The following is a 23,242-nucleotide window of genomic DNA, read 5'->3' as shown; positions in this document are numbered from 1 at the left end:
CTTGGACACAAAGTGTCAGATGAGTATTGTTTTCAGTCCAAGGCTGAAAGGTGTGGAGAAGAAAACACTTCCTCCACTTCCCTTGTTTCAAAGGAAAGGTACCAGGAACAGAAACCCTGGACTCAAACAGCCACTCTGAGCTCTCCTTCCTGCCACAGGAGTAACCAACAGTACCAGAACAGCTGGGAAACAGCATTTTGGGCAGTATTGCAAATGCACACACATCACAGGGAGCCCTGTGTCTCTCTCTGCTGTTTACACCTAGAAACAAAACTGGCACTGAAATACCACACCAAGCAAAGAGCTGTGGGCCAGTTCTTAGCACAGCTGATTTACAGGCTGGCAAGGCTGAGTGCACTAACACTGCTTGCAGATTTGTGTCTAGAAACATTTCACTTGGACTATGAACTGCAGGGAGTTTGTTCTGCATGCAGGGAACTCCCAAAGAAATAAGCCCAGGATCTTGAACAGTTCACTAGTCCTTCCCCAGCTGAGTTACACAGGAAGGATGCTCAAAGACCTGCACTCAGGACTAAACTCTAACCTGATACAGTCTGAAAGCTTACATGGAGACAAGCCTGAAACAAGACATCCAGTTTCTTACCATTAATTGGAAGATGCTGATAGACAATCCTACAAATTAATCAGTGTCCTAAGAGAAATGAATACAACAAAAACCTTTGGGAAGAATAGTCAGTGAAACTGATTAAAATCACAGCTAAGATTTCGTTCAAGACCTCAGTCAACAAAAGCCTCACTTTTCTACTGAGCTAAGAATCTTCCTGCTTTAATTGGCAGTGAATGATCAGGCTCTGCAAGATCTGACACTTGTGCTAGAAAAACAAAGGTTTTACTCAAGACTTGACACAAGAACCAAATTTGCAGACACGTGCATTTTTCTCCTGAAAGCAGAGCTCCAGAAGGCAGCCCCTCCTTCAGACCCTGCAGCTGACCAGTGCTTTTCACACACTGAAAAAGGCCCTGAAATCTGCTCAGACTGACTATCTGAGCTTGCTCAGCTAAGGTGAGCAAACCCCAGGCCTCAAAGGTAGTTTTGTCAGCATTTCACTGGAATAGTTGAACCACAGAATATAAATCAGCTCAGGTATTTATCAATCCTTCTTCCCCCACTGTAATCTTTGGCAGAGCAGACAGACATCCCATTGTGCTTTTCCATGAGTTCAGCCACATCAACTCAAGTCAGGCAGTTAAGTGTCAATACAACCCTCAAAACATAAGTTTATTGAATAAAGCTGAAGAGCAGTAAACCAACATATGCATCCACCTAAATAAAAAAATCCACGTATTTACAAAGTTCAGTAATTGTATAAGTTGTTCACATGCAGAGAGTAATGCACAGGTTAACAATTGGTAGTGTTTGGATGCCAGAAACGCTGAAAGCAGTGAAGTAGATAAACACCAAACACATCAAGTTTAGCTATAGGCCAGTTAACTAAACAGTGACCTGGTCCCCCACAAAGATTTCACACATTCTAGTTTAGTTTCCTTATTATAGGCACAAGCAAATTTGCTAAATAAAAGTAACTGTAGCAGTTCTGGTGAACTCAGGACTACAGTAGCAAGTTAATAGACCCTCTCCTCTACAGCACCAGAGTATGGATTAATTGAAATCATGCTTCAGAGAACTGAAAGGGGACAAAAAGATAAAAAAGCAACTTCAGCCTGAAGGCAGGCAGGGTGTAGTGTCTGTGCAGCAGTGCCAGAGCTGGGACAGGACAGCAAGGCCATGGCAGGCTGCATCAACACTGGCCTGTCACACAGGGGGACAGAGCTGCTCCCAGGGCATGCACAGCACAGGGAGGGAGGATCACACACAGTGTGAGGCTACACAAGCAGCTGCACCACAGATCTGCACTGACACTGCTGCTGAACAAACCAGCCTGAGCAGGGCTGTCCCTTTAAATGTGCTGAAGTCACTGAGAGTGAAGCTACAGAAACATTACAATCTTGGGGTTATACACACTTGCCTAAGCTGCAGGAGCTAGTCAAGAGACAGGGTCGATTCATTGGCTCTCTTGTGCTTTGACACAGCAGAACATTTCATTGCATCTGACAGGCTTTGCACATGGTTATGTGGGGAAAGCAGGTGGCTCTAGAGTTGTCACAATAGCCCAGGTATTCCATAGCACCAGGTGAAACTGTGCCCAGCCATTCCAGGAGCAGGAGAGACACTGACAATTACACACACATTGTGCTAAAGGTCAACAACTGCCTCGTTACAAGAGCATCAGTCATTTGGGTGTCATGCAGCTGCTCAGAATGCATGTTCTGGTTTCAGAGAGAGACCACGAGTATCTGGAGATAGAAAAATGTATTTGAACAAAGCCTGATGTTCCTAGTGATTTGTTTTCATGCTGCAATACTCCAATTTTTGAAAGTTTTGACAGAACAGTCCATTCCCATCCCCCACATAAATGTTAAACAGAAACAACAGAATGATTTTAAACAGATGACTTCCCTAATTCATCAAGAGTTTTCTTTTTCAAGTGACAGGATCTCAGCTGTAGAATAGTGATGCTGATCTATGCCTTGTGCTCCCCTCTGCAAACAGTTTCCATGTCTCTGCTTACATACACACATCACATGCATTTGTGAGATCCATCAGTATCCCACAACTCACGCTTAAATGTTTTCTAACTACTGTATGTGGCATCTTACAGAATCTTAATGCTGTCAAGCATCAGCATCTTCAAGCCACTAAACACTAGAAATAAAACACTTGCTGAAAATCATATAAAAACCTGGCCCTGAAAAACCAGAACAGAGTGTACCATCGTAGTTAACATGGTAGAGATATTTCTTTAAAAAGCCCCCCCCACAACCCTCCCACCACAGATGGTTGTAAAATAAATATTTGTGCTGACTTTATCATGACAACTCTAGTTGTTTTGTGACAGAATAGGAATACAAGTCTTCAGCAGTGCACATGAGAGATGAACCGTGAAAAGGCAGATTCTTGATACAGGATTTTTGGGTAGTATCTCATTATGGAGGGAAGTGGACAATTGAGATTATGGCCAACTGGTACTGGAGATTCCAGGAAGACTTCAGCTTCTTCTAGATTTTGAATGCTGAATAAGCCACTGAAGCGTGATATCTACAGGGAGAGAGAAGAGAAGTTCCACATTCAAGTGTCTGCATTGGAGAAAGTGGCAAGGCTTTGGTATTCCAGTGCCCAAACACAGGGCAGGAATATCCAAGCCCTTCTCTAGAGGAGGGCAGATCAACAGAATTTTTCAGGATGCTTCATGTCCATGCTTTGATCTCTAACTGCCCAGCATCCTTTAGGTAACAATGACAGTGGCACTGCCCCACACATCCTGGTTCCTAAGTTCTGTCCATCTCTAGGAAAAAGATATTCCTTCATCAGACACTTCACTATGGCTCCAGTAATTCATTTTAGACCAGCACTGGTCTGTTCAGCCAGGCTGCAGCTCCTGCCCTGGTGAGAACAAAGCAGTTCAGCCCTGTGGTGCAGGGCAGCATGCTCCTCCCTGCCTGGGAGAGGCTCTCCTAGGGCAGGGAAAGGCCCTGGCTCCCCTCCAGCAGCTCCTTCCCACAGCCTCAGTGATGCTCAGAAGGGAGTCTGTGCTGCCATCTATCATGTCTGAACCTTTAACTGGTGCTAACTGGAAGCCACAACTGTTCCACACACTATTCAGTTTTCCTAGAAAGAAACTTTTCCCTATAAAGCCATCCTGGTATCCTTTAGAGCTTCTCCTGGGAGCATCACCCTGAAGTTTCCTCACCAGCAAACTCCTGTTAACCTGGAAATGCACCATTGTTAACCCATGGCAGCCATGGAAGACATCAGGAAAAGGATGGAAAGTGGTGTTAAATTCTGTTTTCACTCAGCTGAGATGACTCAGTTTACACACAGAGCTTATGGCAAACACCAGAGATGACACAGGACATGGTTTCTGCTTTGAACTCCACAGGTTCTGAAGCATTTGATGTCTGTGTCAGAAAGAGGCAGTTTGGCTGCAGGGACTGGCAGATGCCACAACACCAACTGCTCTGATAACACTCAAGGGAAGGTGACTTTCAAAGGAATGACTTGAGGAAAAACTTGCTGCAAGCACTTGGCATCCAAGTGAGGCAGAGGTGAGAGCACCTGACAGAAATATAAAATCATGTACTCAAGCTAATGGGCTAGTCAGCTCTTTCCTGCAAACTCACTGAAGAAAGGAGCAGATTTCACAAGGAATGACATTTTTTTGCAAATACAACCCCTAAAACTTTAACACCAGTCAGGCTTCCTCACTGCCATCAGGAGTTCTGCTGAATTTAACCACTGCACTCACACATTGGTCTGATTTGTTCCTGGTTTCCTAAAGACAGGAGGTTTGTGTTTAAGAAATTACAATTCCCCCAATCCACCCTCTGACAGCACCTCATAATTCTCAGTGTTTTGAGTTAATAGTTACCTATATTATCTTTCTCTTTGCAAGAAATTGAGTAGCAGCAGATTTCTCTGTCCTGAATAGCAGCAAGGTTCCTAGGAAAAAAGAACATTTCAGCACACATTTCACTGACACAAGGACTCTTACTGACAATCTGAACTGCTCTTCTTCCCCTTCCCCACACAACTTGTTCTCTACAATATTCAGTTACCTGCTGTTGCTGGGTTTTCCACTCATAAATGTGAGCTTCCTGATCTAATAACAACCCTATGTACATGAATTTATTGAGTAAGAGAAATGGTTCTTAGCAAGGGTCAGACTTACATCTTTTCAATTAGCTGTTTCTCATCCAAAGCATTAGGAAGGTCTCTCTTATTTCCAAGTACTAGAACCTGAAATCCAGAGAAGGAAATGGTTGTGGCTTTGCTTAAAAAAAAACCCCAACCAAAACCAGAAAACCAACAAACTTCAAAGGATCTCATGAGCAGTCTGCATCTGCCTATTAAATCCAATGGAATAAGATATTCACTGTTAAACCAGATCAAGAAAAAAGACTGACCTAGTCACAAGGAAAGAGGGGCTACCAATAAACTGTTCTGTGCAAAAACCAAGCAAGAAAATGCATCAGCTGATAAATCTGAGAACATCTGCAGCACACACATCTGAGATTCCCCAAACTTACCCTACACCTCTGTACACTATGGTTAACCTGCAATCAACAGCACAAACTCACACTGTGGAATCCTCTAAATTATTGCTTCAATTGTATTTATGTTTTGTGAGCACTGAATGAAGTAAGACCACTGAAGGTCAAAAATTGGTTTAAAGCACTAGGGGCAGGTATTATTCATGCTTATTCTGACCAATTCAGAGTTCAAGGCAGACTTCAGAGGTGCTCAAGGGATGCACATTCCTCAGAGACACTGAATGGTGTTTAAGGTGATGTTACTTACAGGGATTCCTTGTAACTGGGGCTTATCTAGAAGATTGTGCAGCTCATTTCGAGAGGCTTCTATTTTGTCACGATCTGCAGCATCTACCATGTAGCTTTAAAGAGAATTTCAGGTTAGGTCAGTGGCACTGAGCTCCTGCACAAACATCACTCTGTCCTTTACACTGCCAGCTTTGAGCACATTCAACAAGGCTTTAAACAAAGCTAGGGCTTCTGAGCAAAGAATTAAGATCTTTTTTAAAAAAAAATTCTCTAAGAGCAGAGTAGAAGGAAGATGCTTTGAGTTAAACAGCACTGCCACTCAGTTCAGACAGGGAGGAGTTAGTACTCCAGATCAGACACTGATAAAATAACCCATCGTGAGCCCTGAACTCAGGGGTGGAAAAGGTCAGTGTGGCTGCAGTGCAGGTTGAGAATCACAAGAGAACTAGAGAGTGAGGCATGCAGTGTTAGGAAGGCTGCAGAGAAGAGAAGCAGACGTGAAGGAAGGACACTTACACAATAGCATTAACTCCTCTGCAATATCGCTCCCACATGCTCCGGAACCGGGGCTGCCCTCCTATATCCCAAATCTTAAGGCAAGGGGAGAAAGACAATTTAGCCATGCACTGTGTTTAAACATGTCAGGCAAAGATAAGACAAGAAATCACAACAGTTTTTCCTTTCTCCTTTAGCAGCTGCTTGACCTTTCCCAAGTTAAACCAGGAATAATCCCTTGCACAGCTGCTCAGGGCCCAAGAGCAGCAGGTGCAAACTGGAGCTCCCTGCACCAGAGGCAGGAACATCCTGTGTGCCAAGGCTACACACTGAGATACACCAGAAAATACAATGTATTCACTTAAAGCTTTGCTTTTGATGTAAACCTTCCCTTAAGCAAACTGATGAGCAGGAGAGCAGCATCTCTGGGCCTCAAACACTCAGATCTAAGCCAGAGAACATTATCACAACAGTGCTTCAACTAGTCCATGAACCTGGGAATCACACACACATTCTCACTGCAGAAACTCCATAAATAAACATAAATGTCTTCTTAAGCTACTCGACAGATTTAGCTGAGCCTCTTCAGTTTTCTATATTTGCCTCAAGGCTGGAAGCAAAACAGAGCAAACATGTAAATTTTAAACTAGAAACTAAAGAAAACAGTCAACAACGGCAACTTACCTTTATTGTAACGTTACCCTTTGTAACTTTCCTCATGTTGAAGCCCACAGTAGGAATCATATCTTCGCTGAATTGACCTGACTGGAAAAAAGAAAAAAGGATAAAGTTCAATTTAGTGCTTATCTGACACAACTGGTTTGCACAGTAAAATATCCCAAGCTTTTTCTAACCATTTGCCTCTCAGCTGAAGGTTTGATGGCCAAGAAGTGAGAGAAGTTAAATCCATGTGTACTGGAGCTTGTGTGAAGTCAGACAACTCATTTCTTCCAAGCACTGAAATCATTTTTCAAGCCTTGAGGCAGCCAGGGGAGCAGAGTCACCAGGGAAAAGTGCTTTTCCCAGCTGAACAGATGGACAGCCAGGGCAAGGGGAGGCAAAGAGCCATTCACTGCCTCCCCAGAGCCAAGCTCTGCAGGTTGGGCTCTCCCACTTACCTGGGAGCTAGAAATATCCAGAAGGGCTCCCTGTGATGCAAGCTGCTCTCTGGCCAGCATTTGCAGCAATAAATCACTGCTGTGCAGGAAGCTGCAGCCCACAGGGATGGGGTGGCTCCCTGAGGGTGTGAAAGGCTGCAAAGTGGAAGGACCTGATGGGTCAGCTCCCTGCCAGTGCCCAACGTGCTGAGATGGCACAGGCAGCTGCAATGGCTGCTCCTGCTCCCAGCACACATGCAGACACAAGTGACAGCACTGCACTGCAGAGCTGCTCCAGGGGCAGGTGTTTTACTGGCTGTAACACTTCCATCTGCAGCAGCTTGAGAGCCAAGCTCCCAGCTAGCTCCTGCAGCCATAACAAGAGTTTTCAACACTACTACAGATTTCTCCCTTGGCTGTTTGGCAGAAGGTGAATCAGCCACAGTGGCCATTATGAAGCTCACTACATCCATTATGTGTAATAGAACCAGACTGTCAAGCACATTTGGAAAAATTAAGGTTGATCCCAAAGCATTCAGTTGTTTAATTAGGGTTTGGTATCAGCAGCAAAGTCTGCATCTCTCCCCTGACATTGCCCAGAGAAGCTCCCTGGGGTTCAAAGCCTTTTGGGATCTCTGAAGCAGACACAGCACCCCAGAGTTAGGGTCTGACTGCCCACAGGCTGCAAGGAGCCACCAAGCCTGACCAGGTGGCCCTGAAGGACAGCAGCTCCTGGCTTGTGTGGCCAGCAGGACCAGGCTGCACCAGCAGCTTGGGTCAGAGCCTGCAGCACTGCTCAGAAGCCACTCTGGGCTTCTAACATGGCAGGGTGGGTGCCCAGTGGGAATGCCAGCACAGGGACTGCCCATTCCTGCCCCAAATGCCAGCCCAAGGGCTGCCCATTCCTGCCCCAAATGCCAGCCCAGGGGCTGCCCATTCCTGCCCTAATGCCAGCCCAAGGGCTGCCCATTCCTGCCCTAATGCCAGCCCAGGGGCTGCCCATTCCTGCCCCTAATGCCAGCCCAGGGGCTGCCCATTCCTGCCCTAATGCCAGCCCAGGGGCTGCCCATTCCTGCCCTAATGCCAGCCCAGGGGCTGCCCATTCCTGCCCAAATGCCAACCCAGGGGCTGCCCATTCCTGCCCCTAATGCCAGCCCAGGGGCTGCCCATTCCTGCCCCAAATGCCAACCCAAGGGCTGCCCATTCCTGCCCCAAATGCCAGCCCAGAAGCTGCCCATTCCTGCCCCAAATGCCAGCCCAGGAGCTGCCCATTCCTGCCCCTAATGCCAACCCAAGGGCTGCCCATTCCTGCCCCTAATGCCAACCCAAGGGCTGCCCATTCCTGCCCCTAATGCCAGCCCAGGGGCTGCCCATTGCAGCTCAGAGCTGATGCTCAGCTGTGCTGCCATGGCTGGGGCAGCTCAGGTCAGCTCCTCAAACCAATCCTGCCTCTGAAGGGTCACTTGTCATGGTTTGCTCAAGCACCACGACATTCCTGCCTCCACATTCCTGCCTCCACAGTCACACCCCACACCCACAGCTCCTATCCCAGCACTCCCAAGCACTCCCTGAGCCTCCATCTCTGTGCTGCTGAGCCTTATCCCAGCTGCTGCCAACTATTCCCACTCAGATCCTTCCAGATCCTTCTCTTGAGAGCTGTTCTCATCAATAGGAACACACATTCCAGGAACCTCCTGGTCTCATCACCTCCCTGCTGGGTTTATTTCCAGCAGACATGTGGGAAGCTGAGGTCTCCTTTGAGAACAAGGCCCAGCCATGGTGAGACTTCTCCCAGCAGCTTAAGGAGGGTTTTGGTGCCCCTTCATCCCAGGCTGGGTGGTCTAGAAGAGGCTCCCAGCAGGATATCTGCCTCGCTGATTGTTACCCATAAACAACCTTATCGTGATCCTCATCAAGCTCCAAACACTCCCTGCCCATCCCTGTGAGGAGTTTACATCCCTCCCTTGCAGCACTCACTGTGTCAGCCATCCCACTAATTGCAGCCTGTTCAGCACCAATTCCATGTTCTCCCACTGCTCTTTTAGGATACAGATTCCTGTAGATTGGAGCAGCACTTCATTTGCCACATCTTTAATGTAATGTTGAAATTCCTGTGACCCACCACAGGGAAACTTTTACAGAATCTTCAGAAAAGCTGCTGCATCTTATTCCTTCCCAAGTGCTCTCTACCCACGCTGCACATCCCCAAACTTGTTTTGACTTGCTGAAAACCTCAAAACCTCAAAACTGCAGTCACCCAGTTGGGTTTCAGCTGCTGTTCTCTGCTTTGCAGAGGGACAATCCAGAGCTGACAGGAACACAGGGGTCAGCTCAGGTCTTCATGTGAAAGACCATCCCCTGATGTGAGTGTGGGTGTTCTCTGCTCACAGGCAGTGAGCCCACAGAAAGCCACTGGCAGTCACCTTCTCTTTTAAGACGGGTCAAAAAATTGGTTAAAACGATTGTAAAGGATTTCAGCAGCAGACAGTGATCTCCTTTGATGGATTCTGCTACCACATTCAGCTGTCTTGGCCTAGAAACAGCTCTCTAAACTCAGAATTTAGAGGGCTTTTATTTACTACCTCCTCAGAGGAAAAAAGCCAGGAATTCAGCTTCAACTTAGAGTATTCATATGCAAAAGCTGCTGGAAGAGCAGAACAAAAGGAACATACTTTTACTAGCAGTCACTTCATTTGCACCAGCCTTCCCTCCCAGAGCAGAGCACTGGGTGCTGTCACTGGGAGCTCACAGTAAGATGCTCTCTCCTAAATCACCAGCTTTAGACCAGGTCTGACATGCACAGCAATATTTTCAATTCCCAAGGGGAAAGCCTTTGGCTGCTGTCACCCACAGCAGCACTGCTCAAGCACTCAGCAAGGACAGCAGGAGCAGCTGCTGACAAAGGCAGCAGTGCCTTGTGTTCAGCCCTTGCTGACCCCACAGGGCTCCTGGAAGGGCAGCAGCTGTCCCAGCAGGAATTGTGATGGAAGCCTCAGCCCCCAGGTCACACAGAGCACACAGCACCAGCACAAGGTCACCAAACAAAGTTAACTCCAAGCAGTGTGGGAGATAAGGGACAGGAGACTAAACAGAGCCAGTGTCAGAGCCTTGTGCACTAAGAACCCACAGGACTAATCCTTCAGCCTCCTGCTTTAGGAGATGCTCCCTTCAAAGCTCCTGGAGACCCCAAACATGAGATTTTAGTGCAGCATGAACTCACCCAGAGCAGTACTTACATTGGATAAGGATTATTCAAAGCAGCAAAACTGCCTCCAGACTGAACTAAGGGATTTTATTGCATGGGTCAGTTTGGGTTTAACTGACCTTGGATCAGTACAGCACTGAATCACAGACTGCAGCATTTCTGAACAGGCCAGCTACAGCTACAGTTCATTTCCCAGAGGAAAACTCAGGACAAGTGTTTAACTTGCCACCCCCTGGCATTCCAGAAGTGCACAAAGGATGTGAGTTTAGTCTCTTTTGCAATTTAATTAATATTACAACAACCTTATTAAACCTACCATTTCCAGCTGTCCTGAGTAAAAAAAAAACATAAACCAAACAAAACCACATTTGGGTTTCTTCATCTGCCTCTCCATAACCACAAGCTGCAGCCAGAAACTCCAATTCCAGGGAGATGTGGAATGGGGGAGTGGTTTCAGTTGGGAGGAACCTCAAAGACCACCCAGTTCCACTCCCCCAAGGGCAGGGGCACTTTTCTAATACACCAGATTGCTCCAAGCCTGTCCAGCAGACTGTGAGCCCCCCAAACAGCTTGGTTTTAATTCACAGCCTGCACAAGGCCATTCTTTGTACCATCAGAGAAGGTCAGGGCAGCCTTTAGTTTGAGTCTCATAAAGCTGACATGATTCACTACTGTTATAGGACCAATTTCTTCATACAGAATTTGTTATTACACAGCAAGGATTGCTTTATCTTTAATCATAAAACTTTTCATCCAGCTAGATGAGATCACAAACAAGCTTAACCAACTAGGAGCCAACACCATTGGAGTATGGAATGCAGCCAGGACACTCCCAATCCACCTGAACCAGAGTATTACATTAAACCCTGCTGCTCATCCCTAAACATTTCTTTCTTTTCACATTAACAAAAAACCCTGCATATCTCCAAAATGTCTTCTGAAAAAAAATTATTTAAAAAGCAGTGCAATTTTAGCATTATATCAAGCTACCCCTACACTAAGCCTCCTCTGCAACACTCATAGCCTCAACCAAGCAGTGCAGCATAAATGGACAAATCAACTTTCCACAGTCCAGCTTCCTTCTCTAGCAAATACTTCAGTGTTCCAGCTACTTGTGATCATGATCAGAAGCCTGAACTGCAGATTGGAAGCTTCACTCACTGAAAGGCTTCCCAACAGCACTTCCAGGAATGATTCCTGCAGAAACCAGAACAATGGTACATGACAAAAAGAGGTATTGTTATTTCCCCTGCCCTGACTTTAATTGAATATTTAAAAGGACATGGACTGCTTAGCAAATATCTAGAATAAAGAAGGCATGTCTGTCTAGAAGTTAGTCATGTAAGAGCTCAGGACATTGCATGTTTCTGAGAGTCAAGAAAGTGTCTTTATGCAGATGCCATTGCTTACAAAATACTCTACATGAACTCAGGACTGAGATGGAAAAAGGAGATTCTGATTTCAGTCATCTGTTTTAGCTCACCTAGGGTACAGCAAGCAGGACCTCAAAAAAGGGGTCTGAGTCACCTCCTTGGAGCTTTATTAGCTAATGAAGTGATGCAATGCATTTCAAGAGACTTCTGCCATTAAGAAACACTTCAAATGTTATCACCCTTCTCCCCTTAGCCACGGTGAGTGTGAGGGGACAGCACAAGGGATTTACCTGGGTGGTTCAGAAGCATTTAAACAGCAGTGGAGCTCTTCAGAGTATTATTTTTCTGCACTTCTCTGGTGTGGCTTCTTCAAGTCAAACTTACTTCTAACAGTCATGAGAACAAAAGGAAGTTGCAGCTCCCAGCTGGCCAAACGAATGTTTTGTTGAGAGGCACTTCAGGAATTGCCTCTCTCTAGAAACCACAGTCTCACTCCAACACTTGCCAGATATCCCAAAGTTAAAAAACCAACCACACTAATTCAGGCTCTGACACAAATCCTAAAAAGGGACTTTATTTACCCTGTCACCACAAACAGGTTGGGTTTAGCTCTTGAATCTGATAACTGTGTAAGTAAAGTCCAGCTTCCTCCCTCTCCTGCAGATCTCTGCTTGCTATCAGTCTAATGAGCTGTTCCAGTGCCAAACACCTGGATCAAGGACCAACCTAGCAGGCAGCAGGCAAAGCTGCAGGAAGCCCAGGCCATGCAGGGCTGCCCATCCTGCAGGCTCAGTTGATTTGAGCTGTGTTTCACAGGCCAGAGCAGCCCCCTCCCCTCTCCTGCTGGCCACAGGCTCCCAGGGCTGAGGGAAGGGCAGGGATGGCTGCAAGCACCACAAGGTCCTGCAGGCTGAAGTGATGGCCCTTCCCAGGGCTCAGGGCAGAGCCCACAGCCCCAGATGCCATCCTGGGATGACAGGCAGTTTCTCTGAATAAGAGCCACAGGCCATCCACATTAGGGAAATTAGGAGCAGGAAGAAATGATATCCTCCCTTGTGAGCAAGTTTACTCATGCACATGGAAAACTTATGCTTAATATCTAATTAGAGCAGTGACTAATGCTGAGCCTTAGAGAAGCAGAAGCTGCATGAGCTGAATCCAGCTCTAACGAGATCTCACTGCTAACACTGTGCTCTAATCAAACTCATCACAGGAGCTTTGGGTGCAGGGGACATCCAAAACCATCCAGTGCCACCCCCTGTCATGGCCACTACCCCAGGGTGCTCCAAGCCCTGTCCAAGCTCCCTTGGAACCTTCCAGAGACCCAGCAGGAGCCACAGCCTCTCTGGGACCCTGGGCCTCACCAGCCCCACAGGGAAGGATTTATCCCTAGTATCCAATCTAACCTCTCCATCTCTCAGTTCTAAGCCATTCCCTCTTGTCCTGCCTCTCCAGGCCTTTGTTTAGTCTGATTACAAATCAAGTGTTTGTTTACACTGCTCTGAAGGTAAGGTTGAAACCCCTCCCCAATGCAGAAAAGGATTGTTCTAGAACTCTGCCTCTCATGGCCTTGTACCAAGCTTCCCTGTGTCATGGGTTGAGTTTTCCCTCTAGTTCCATCTGCCTGATTTGATGGGCAGAGATTACATTAGAGATTTATATTGCATTAAACTCACTGCTGTGAGACTGGCAACAGCCTTTGGTTAGGGAGCACACGACCTCCCAGGCCACAGCAGGCTCCTGGTGTGCACTCCAGCCCTCAGAGCTGTCCTACAGGACATCTTGCTGTGTCATCCCTTGCATTTCAGTTCTGAGGAATCCCAACTGCCTCATCCACCCAAAACATTAACTGGCCTGCAGAGAGCAGTTGTTCTTTCCCTGCACTCACTCCCAAATGCAGACTGAACCAAAGTCAGTCAAGGAAGCAAGTAAGAAGCCAGCTCTGCACTTCTCTAAAAGTGATTTTGCACTGGTAACTGAAGCATATGCTATTATTTTGTTTAAACCAATAATACAAACCTGAGCAAAACCCCCTCTCTATTTTTTTTTGTGCAAAGACTCGCCAAGTTTCCTAATTAAAAACTTCAGAAATGTGACCTGATGCTTCCAAACTAAAGCAGCCAAGGAGGCTGTGTCAGCACACTCAACAGCTTCCTCCTTCCCCGGGGTTTTGCAAGGCTCTCTGAATGGCACTCACTCAGATAAAAGCCTGGGTGTGATCCTAACATGTGGCTGAAACCTTGCAAGGTTCAACCCCCGCAGGGGAGGCTGCAAACACACTCCAGCTTTACTTGGGGAAACTTCTCCCACTGCAGACAACTCAGATGGACTCAGCTACAGATGATGGAGATGTGCAGCTAGTACAGCTCTGATGCTGCAGTGAGTTTCACAGGTAACTCCCCAAACTTTGCTGCTGCTACTATACAGAAGCAAAGTGGGTTTTTTTGTCCATCACCAGGAGGACTCCAGAGACTGCAGAGAGCCCCCAGCTGCAGAAACACTCCAAGCACTGTCAGCTCAGCAGCCACAGACTGAGGCTGTTCAACAGTTTCAGAGCTCCATTTCTACAAATCCAAGCCCAGATGTTTTGGCAGAGTGTGAAAGAAAAGGCTCCTGGCACTCCTGGGTTACTCCAGCAACTTTCAGCTAACAGAGAAAAGTCACCTTTCATGAAGTAACTCATTTTCCATGATTATCAGGAAGCCCACTGAGTGCTCACACCTGAGCTACACGGTGGCTTGGTTATGTTTTGCATGATGATGCATAACTGCAAGAGAATGAAAGTCCTTTTCCCAGCCAGTAACTCATTCAACTGGCATTTAAATAAACACATTCTTACAAGTATTGCATGGTGTTAAGAACACAGGCTCAAAAACCAAAGGACAAGCTGAAGAGAGTGTGCTCACTCTAAAGCTGGAGACATCCTTTCTCATTCTAGGTGCACTGCCCTCAGGTCACTCACACTGCCTGAAAAACCAAAAGCCACCCTGGCTGCCCATTCCAGGAGCTCCCAAATTGTCTCCTGGAATGTCTTGCATCACATACATCAGCAGAGCAGGACACTGATGAAGCTGAACTCGCCATTTAGGCAAAGCCACTCTTTTATCTGCTCAACAATGGAAAAGCTTCGTGTAGGAGCATTCCCACTCCCTTCCTTTACCTGCTCCAGGCACACCACCAGCCCAGCAGGCCCCAGTGCAGCTCTTTGCTGCTGATGGGCTCGTGCTTGTGAGCTGGACTTCTTGGGTAAGTGTACCTTAGGAAAAAGGAGATGATTTGATATCGGTTTCGGCAATCGATAAGCAAATATTTGAGAGGAGAACCGTGAGTGGATGTTGGCACTTAAATGATTGAGGACTACGGAAAACCAGCCAAAGTGAGGCGGCAATGGAGAGACACAATGTTATCTGCACATCTGCTGACAGGAGCCCCGACACCCCGAGGAACGGCGCCTTCAGAGCCCGCGCTGGGAACAGCGGCTCCCGCACGGAGCTCGGCAGGGGCACGGCGGCGGCGGGCTGAGCCATGCCGGCCTGGGTTCCCACTCTGCTCCTGCGGCCCGGCCGGCTCCATCCCCGGCTCCATCCCCGGCTCCATCCCCCGGCCCGGCCCGGCTCTATCCCGGCTCCATCACCGGCTCCATCCCCGGCTCCATCCCCGGCTCCATCCCCCGGCTCCATCCCCCGGCTCCATCCCCGGCTCCATCCCCGGCTCCATCCCCGGCTCCATCCCCCGGCTCCATCCCCGGCTCCATCCCCGGCTCCATCCCCGGCTCCATTCCCCGGCTCCATCCCCCGGCCCGGCCCGGCTCTATCCCGGCTCCATCACCGGCTCCATCCCCGGCTCCATCCCCGGCTCCATCCCCCGGCCCGGCCGGCTCCATCCCCCGGCCCGGCCCGGCTCTACCCGGCTCCATCCCCGGCTCCATCCCCGGCTCCATTCCCGGCTCCATCCCCGGCTCCATCCCCGGCTCCATCCCCGGCTCCATCCCCGGCTCCATCCCCGGCTCCATCCCCGGCTCCATTCCCGGCTCCATCCCCCGGCTCCATCCCCGGCTCCATCCCCGGCTCCAATCCCCGGCCCGGCCGGCTCCATCCCCGGCTCCATCCCCCGGCTCCATCCCCGGCTCCATCCCCGGCTCCATCCCCCGGCCCGGCCGGCTCCATCCCCGGCTCCATCCCCGGCTCCATCCCCGGCTCCATCCCCGGCTCCATTCCCGGCTCCATCCCCGGCTCCATCCCCCGGCCCGGCCCGGCTCTATCCCGGCTCCATTCCCCGGCTCCATCCCCGGCTCCATTCCCGGCTCCATCCCCCGGCTCCATCCCCCGGCTCCATCCCCGGCTCCATCCCCCGGCTCCATCCCCCGGCTCCATTCCCCGGTTCCATCCCCCGGCTCCATCCTCCGGCCCGGCCGGCTCCATCCCCGGCTCCATCCCCCGGCTCCATTCCCCGGCTCCATCCCCCGGCTCCATCCCCAGCTCCATTCCCCGGCTCCATCCTCCGGCCCGGGCCGGCTCTATCCCGGTTCCATCCCGCTCCATCCCCCGGCCCGGGCCGGCTCTATCCCGGTTCCATCCCGCTCCATCCCCCGGCCTGGCCCGGCTCTATCCCGGTTCCATCCCGCTCCATCCCCCGGGCCGGGCCGGGCTCAGGCCGTGCCCGCCCCGCTCACCGCGATGACGTTGACGAAGGTGGTCTTGCCCGAGTACTGCAGCCCCACCAGGGTCAGCTCCATCTCCTCCTTCCAGAAGAGCGAGCGGAACCAGTCGAGCAGCCGGGACAGCAGCGCCAGCATGGTGGCGGCGGGCGGAGGGGCCGGGGGCGCTGCGGGCCGGGCCGGGGGCGCTGCGGGTTGGGCCGGGCGATGGCTCCGGCGGGCCGGGAGGCTGCGGGCCGAGCTGTGCCGAGCTGTTCCGAGCCGTGCCGAGCCGTGCCGAACCGAACCGAGCCGTGCCGAGCCGGCCGCTGCTCTCGGCCGCTCCGGGACACCCGCGCTCGTCCGGGCCCGGCTCCCCCCGCCGCCGTCACGTGACCCCGCGGTCACCCGGCCCGGCCGGCCCCGCCCCGCGCCGCAGCGCCCCCTGGCGGCGGGAGGACCCGCGGCGGGAGAGGGCGGGGCCGCAGTGGTGGGCGTGGCGGGAAGGAGCGTGGCACACCTGAGCCGCCATGAGGGGTGTGGCAATGAGAGGTGTGACACACCTGAGCCACCATGAGGGGTGTGGCAATGAGAGGTGTGACACACCTGAGCCACCATGAGGGGTGTGGCAATGAGAGGTGTGACACACCTGAGCCGCCGTGAGGGGTGTGGCAATGAGGGGTGTGACACACCTGAGCCGCCATGAGGGGTGTGGCAATGAGGGGTGTGACATTCCTGAGCCACCATGGAGCAGGGCAGGCCATGGTGACACCCGTGACCCCACCATGGAGCAGGGTGTCCATGACAGGCTCCATGTCCCCCAGGGTAAAATTATTTTTACAACATTACTATTATTATTATTATTATTATTATTATTATTATTATTATTATTATTAACAATATAATTATATAATATATTGAATTAATATTATTATTAATATTATTGTTGTCAATATTATTATTTATTTGTTTAAAATTTATCTTTACAAATATTAAAGAGGTAAGAAAGTGCACGAATTATGGATTGAGCTGCCTGAATATGGAGCAGAGGTTACATGCAGTGTCTGGGACTCCTGCAAAGGATTCTCCTTCTCCACTGCTGGCAGAAGGAAAAGTTTTAAATCACACAGGAAAAAAAAAAAAATATTTCTGAAAAAAATAGGTGTCACTACTCTTCAGGGCAGTGTAAAACAGGTGTAAAGAACAACTAGAATGGGATGGGAATAAAACCACCAAACTGTGCCCTGGGGGATGTGGATCTCCATCCACGGCCAGAGCAGCCCCTGGGCAGCTCCCTGGCCTGGGGAGATCTGCACTGATTGATCTCTGCCCTGCACAGGGGGAATATTGAGAATAAATCCCATTTCCATCCCTCCTCGTGCTCACAGTGCTGGGGAAGGCGCTGCCTGCAAATGCTGCCACGCTGAAATTAGAAATTGCCAGCCCCAGTGGCAGGGAAGGCATTTGTGCATGTGCTTTTCCACCCCAAAACACGGCTTCCCTTTGTATCCATAAAAAAAAAAGCCAACTAATACACTCCTTCCAATTAAGCTGAGATATGAACTGCACTTTCAAAGTTCTTAATCCACCCTCTGGTTCATTAACTCAGAAAATTTCATCCCCATGGTTAGCCCTATCAGAGAGGACGGGATGCCTGGCACCAATTAGTTCTAATAACGAGCTAAGTTGTGCACAGATTTCAGAGCCTGTCATTAGTAAGGGAAAATAGGACAGCTCCTCTCAGAACGGAATATCATCCTGGACGTTCCTTTAATTTATCTTTGGCTGACGGCTCCTCCCGCAGACAAAGGCGCTAATTGCTTTGATGAGTTGGCACCTCCCCTGCTGCCGAGCGAGGAGCCAAAAAACAGCGACAATATTGCCCCGAGATTCTGCCCTGCTGCTGCCCACAGCCCCTGCTCCGAGCAGGAAAACACACCTGCCCTGCTCCTTTGGATGCTGCTTTCCTTCCAGAGAAATGTCTCAGACTGTGGGACAGGGGAGAAGCTTTTGGATCTGGGGATGTGAGGATAAACAGAGCAGGCGGCTGGGGGCTCTTTCCAGCTCTGCTCTTTCCAGCCCCACACAAAATAATATCAGAATAATATCAAAAGAATATCAAAAGAAACAGAGGCAGATGATAGCAGATATAAGAGATGTGTCTTCTCATGTTGAAGACCCTTAAAGGGTCACCTCTAAAGATTAGTGGTCACCTCTAAAGAGATGGACATGAAATAACTGGTTCCTGAACCTGCCACAGCCTCTGACAGTGTCTGTCACTTGATACAGCATTTTGGTGGTGCCAGTATAAATAGTCATTAAATAACCTAGGGAGGCAAAGAAGGATTTCTCTGTGTCTTCCTCACTTCTTTCCTGAAAAAAGAAACTTGTCAGTTGTGCTGTTACTGCTTGAGCTAAACCAGAAATATCCCTTTGCCATGGAGAGGGAGACACACCACGAAAATGAAACCGTAACTTATTTCCTCAGAGATGTTTGCACGCTGCCAGCATGCCATAAAATCCTGTTTCTGCAGCCCAGGAGAGCACTGAGCCTTCTCCCAGTGGGGAGCAGAGATGGGGAAGGGCAGGGAGGTGGCAGGGAGGTGGCAGGGAGGTGGCAGGGAGGTGGCAGGGAGGTGGCACTGGGGCAGGCAGCAGCGTGACTCATGACGCCAGCAGCAGGATCTCATTTCCCAGTCACAGGATCCCGGGGTGACAAAATGCTTTGGGTTGGAGTCAGAGGGGTCCAAGCTCAGACACTGAGGGCTCCCTGAGAGGGGCTGCCTGCAGGTGAGCCCAGGTGAGGATCCCAGCCCCCAGGTGACCTGGTATCAGCTCCATTCATCCCTTTTCACACACCTCCTTCACCTTGGAGGAGTCTCCAAGCCTGGAACGTGGCAGCTGGCAAGCTGTGCAATGTCTGTCACTGCCAGGGGAAATATAAATGATGGCAGTGGCTTCAGCATTTCGATGTGTAGGTGCTGGCAAACACTCCCCAGCAGGAGCTGCATGCAAGTGATGACCTTTAGGAATGCTGGCATCTCCCAGTGCTGAAGGAGCAGGAGCATGAATCAGCAGAAGGGGGGAAAAGAGAGTTAAAGAGGAGCCTGGTGCTAGCAGTAAGTTCAATAAAATTCTCCTGGTCCTCCAGTCAGATTTATTAGCAGTGACCTTGGCACTTGCAGAGCCCCTGCACAGAGCCAGGCCCAGCTTGCAGATTTAGTGCACACTCAGGGCCTTGGCCAGCCCAGTCACCACATTTCACCCTTTCTGTAAATTAGATTTTAAATCTGCAAGGAAAAACAAACCCATTCTTCCAGTGTAAGCACGAGCAGCCTCCAGGTGAGGCTGTGGAGGGCAGGCACAGACACACAGACTGCACACAGACTCTGCAGAGGGTCTGGTTGTCCCTTGTCCCCAGCAAGTCCCTCTCATTGTGGCTGGCATGGGATGAACCCCAGTATGTCCCAGACTGGATGCTGTGATATCCCAGGCAGCCCGAGCCTCACTCGTGCTCTTTGCACTGTAATTTCCCCTTCTCCTCTCAAGTTTTCCCCTTGGCCGGTGGCTCTGCTGCCTTAGCTGGGATTTTCCAGCAGAGGGGGATGCAGCCTCACCAAAGCCAGCTCCTTCCCTGACACCAAAGCCTGCTCCTTTCCTGACACCAAAGCCTGCTCCTTCCCTGAAGCTGTGCCCTCGCCTCCATCCTCACCCTCACCCACCCCAGCCCTCCCCTGCACATGGCACCACGAACCTTCCCCCCTGGTTTTGGGAATAAATCCAGAGCTGGGATGTTATCAGCAGCCAGCTGCTGACGAGAGATGGACAGCAGCAGAGCAAAGCCCTTCCAGAGGTGAGAGCAGCAGGAAGGTGTCTGGGGAGGTGTCCCCATCCCTGCTGCTCTCACCTGGTGGAGAAGGAGCATCCAGCTTTGCTCCTGACAAACCCCAGGTGGTGCCTTTGCCTCTGGGGGGAGGGAGCAGCACATCTGCAGGTGCAGGAGCCTGCCAGCCAGCTGAGCTGCAGGGACTGACTGCAGCCTAACACCCAAACTCAGCACCTGCTGAGGGTCCTGGGCTGAGCAGGGGAACTCCACGTGTGTCAGTGTGAAATCAGAGCAGAAGGGAGCACCAGCCACCCTGCAGCCTCTCTTGCTGTGGGCTCTGGGTGCTCTGCCTGTGCTGGCCTTTGTCATCTCCTCTGGAAGTCACATTCCCTGCTGGCTTTTCATGGAGCAGGGAGCTGGGCACCTCACACCATGTCAGAGCTGTGCTTCAAGGTTATTTCCTATCAAATGCTCCTCCTTCCAGCCATCCAGTTATCTCCTCTCTGGCTAAATCATCTGAAAATAGTCTGCAGCCATCCTAGTTCTTCCTGCTTTGTATGCATGAGCAGGAAGGGGAATTTAGGATTTTGCTGTAATGCCATACACAAAAGCCTGCTGGAGAGCATCACTTTGATTAGCTCTTATTGTACACCCAAGAAAACAGAAAAGAATAAGAATAAGGGAGAGCCCAGCATGTGGCTGCTCTGCCTTGCTGCTTCAAGGCTGCTCAGAAAATCTGCCTGGTTGCTCAGGGCCCTCATCAGGAGCTTATTTGTGCATGTCCCAAAAATGGCTTGGGTTTTAACCTCTTCAAAATAAAGGAAAGAAGGGCAGGAGCACTGACATTATTTACTCCCTAGCACATCCCAAAACTTGGGCTCTGGCAATAAAGCAGCCTGACCCCAAGGCCTCATCTTGTCTTGGTCACCTGCAGGCAGGTGAACCTTTCAGCCCCCAAAGATTCCCAACTGCAAGCAAGGCATCCCAGCTCCTGGAAGTCTGAGATGGAAAACTTGATTTAGATCTGGGAATTAAATTAGCAAAAGGGATGAAAAAGAAGTAAAATATCTCACATCCAAGCACATCTTTGGCAGAATTTATGAGTGGAAAAAAGCATTGGGATGTGAATTTTGCAGACAGCTCTGATGAGTGATGGAATGGACCGAACTCCTCGTTCTAAACTCCCTGAACTTTGAGGATTTGATGCAGATCCAGATTTTAAATTTCCATTGGGGCCTTTCTCATTAAAACCAGAAGCAGAAGGATCTCTTTTGCCTACAGAGGCTGTACCAGATATTTACTTGCCCCTTCTCCCCCGTGTCCTGGCCATCCCCTCTCTATCCTTTCTCAGTTTACATGAATCTTTCTCACTGGCAAAGGCACTGACAAACTGAGCAGTCCTGGTTCTCCCAAGACATAGGGCACTGCAGTTCTGGAAAACAGAATTTAGTGCAAGTACATGCACATAGATTTTTAAAATAAACTAATCCCAAATAAAGCTCATCCGAAGCTGTGGGCACTCCAACCGTGTTGGAAAACCCGGGAGAGACAGAATGCAATCGATGCTTCCCACCCAGCCAGGCGAGCACGGTCATGAGACTCACACAGCCCAAATCCCACTGCTACCCTTTCCCACCAGACAAATCCTGCTTTATTAAACCCGAGTGCAAGGGAATTAGCAAAACCGCCCGTTTCCTTCACACCGCAGCGAACAGAAGCGACCCAATCCACACGCCGGGGTTCCCAGCGCTCCCAGCAGCTCCCAGCTGGGAATTCCCGTCGGCAGCCCGCGCTCTCCCTGCTGTCAGCTCGGGATTGCCTTTCCCGAGGGCAGGGCAAGGGGAAAAGCGGCTGCCCAAACCATCCCTGCGCTCCCGCTGCGCCCTGACCCCGCCGGGACGGGCCAGGGGCTGCACACCCGCTAATTAACCAGAGCTCATTAAACAGGCTCCTTTGGCTGACCTGACCCAATGGCTCCCATTGTTTCCGTCCATCCCGTGGCTGCTGGGTCTGCCCAGAGAGGGATGGATGAGCCAGGCAGGGATGCCCATGCCCTGCCCGTCACCCCAAAAGTGCTGAGAGCGAAAGGAGCTGCGAGTCCCTGGTTCCCGTGAGATCAGCGCCTCGGTGCAGCTGAACCCGGGGTATCGGCGGGGCTGGGAGCCTTTTGTTACACTTAACAGGCTTAATGGGCCTCTTCGGAGGGAGCAGGAACAGCGAGCATCACAGCCTGGAATAGCGATGTGCTACATCCCATTTCTCGGGAGGGAGGAAGGAAGGAAGGACACGTGAAAAGAAAATAGCAGTAAATGATCCCACTTCGTAATTTTTCTTCCTGTAACCCCTTTGGCCTTACAAACAGGAACTTCGTTTTAAACTAAAAATAAAGCCTGCTGCCTGTGTCACTGTTGCAGATGGGTGTTTCCAAGAGCGCCGCTGGGGCTCAGCCCTGTTCTATAAGCAGCTTGGGCCGGGCACCTAGGAAAGTGCCTGGCTTTGCATTTGCTATATTTACATATCATCAGTTATCAGGAGAACAGGATGTCCCAGGGGATCTGAAATAGGATATCCCACGCTGCATCTGCTGGCCATGCAGCCCCGTGTGACTGATGCTGTTTGCCGGTCTGCCCGGGGTGTTCTCCTCCCTGGCACCCGGGCCAGCCTGCTCTGGCATCCCCAGCCTCCCTCCAGACACGTGTGGCTGCAGCACACAAGAGCTGGGGGGTGGAAAGCTCCTATTTCTCTTCCTGCCACACTATTTTGTGGTGTGAAGGCAGGGGGGAGATTTATCCTGCCCTCTGAAAAATCAGGTCTGAGCTCTCCTCCACGCATTGTTTTTCACACTGAAGCCCCAGCAGCCACCAGGAGCCGTTCAGCACAGGGTGATGGAGCACAACCAAGGCTTTCCCAGAGAGAGCAGTGCCAGAACCCCGGCAGAGCTGCCTGCAGGGCTGTGGAGGGGCTCACCGGGCTGCAGCGAGGGCAGGAGGGTGGGTGGCACCGCTGCCCTGCCTGCCTCACCTCCTCGGATTTAAATGCCTTTCTCACACGCTGGGCGTAGCTGCCAAGTATTGTGCCTCGGTACATCACTCCACCTTGATTTCAAACCACTTCAGCTTGTGTTTGGGAGTGGTTTCCAAGCATTCAGCTCGCCCATATCTTATCCACACTGGTTTCCTTTATGAGCTGCACCCACTACAGGTCCAGAGCTTTAAATGCAAACCCAAACAAATATGTGGTAGCTCTTCCCAT

At 50.3% G+C, this 23,242-nt stretch overlaps 1 protein-coding gene across 1 annotated transcript; it reads right to left on the bottom strand.

Annotated features, from left to right (window-relative positions):
- Positions 1-1,208: 1,208 nt before the first annotated feature.
- ARL8B (ARF like GTPase 8B) lies at positions 1,209-16,519 on the bottom strand. The gene is made up of 7 exons (XM_079317464.1): positions 16,201-16,519; positions 6,538-6,618; positions 5,875-5,948; positions 5,378-5,471; positions 4,749-4,816; positions 4,449-4,519; positions 1,209-3,118 (listed from the first exon to the last, which is right to left on the bottom strand). The coding sequence occupies exons 1-7, from the start codon at positions 16,321-16,323 to the stop codon at positions 3,069-3,071; spliced, it is 561 nt and encodes a 186-aa protein (XP_079173590.1). The 5' UTR covers positions 16,324-16,519; the 3' UTR covers positions 1,209-3,068.
- Positions 16,520-23,242: the final 6,723 nt, after the last annotated feature.

Source organism: Erithacus rubecula (assembly GCF_903797595.1).
Source record: "Erithacus rubecula genome assembly, chromosome: 13".
In the NCBI taxonomy this organism is placed as follows: domain Eukaryota; kingdom Metazoa; phylum Chordata; class Aves; order Passeriformes; family Muscicapidae; genus Erithacus; species Erithacus rubecula.
Note: the sequence above shows the minus strand (reverse complement) of the source record. Positions and strands in the feature narration are given on the sequence as shown.

What these genes read in the sequence shown, in the direction of transcription:
- ARL8B (XM_079317464.1), bottom strand. Translation starts at nt 16,323, where the DNA reads ATGCTGGCGCTGCTGTCCCGGCTGCTCGACTGGTTCCGCTCGCTCTTC. An exon ending in CCCAGTTACAAGGAATCCCT is followed by an intron (nt 4,817 to 5,377) that starts GTAAGTAACATC and finishes TCTGGATTTCAG; the next exon opens with GTTCTAGTACTTGGAAATAA. An exon ending in AAACAGCTAATTGAAAAGAT is followed by an intron (nt 4,520 to 4,748) that starts GTAAGTCTGACC and finishes CTTTTTTCCTAG; the next exon opens with GAACCTTGCTGCTATTCAGG.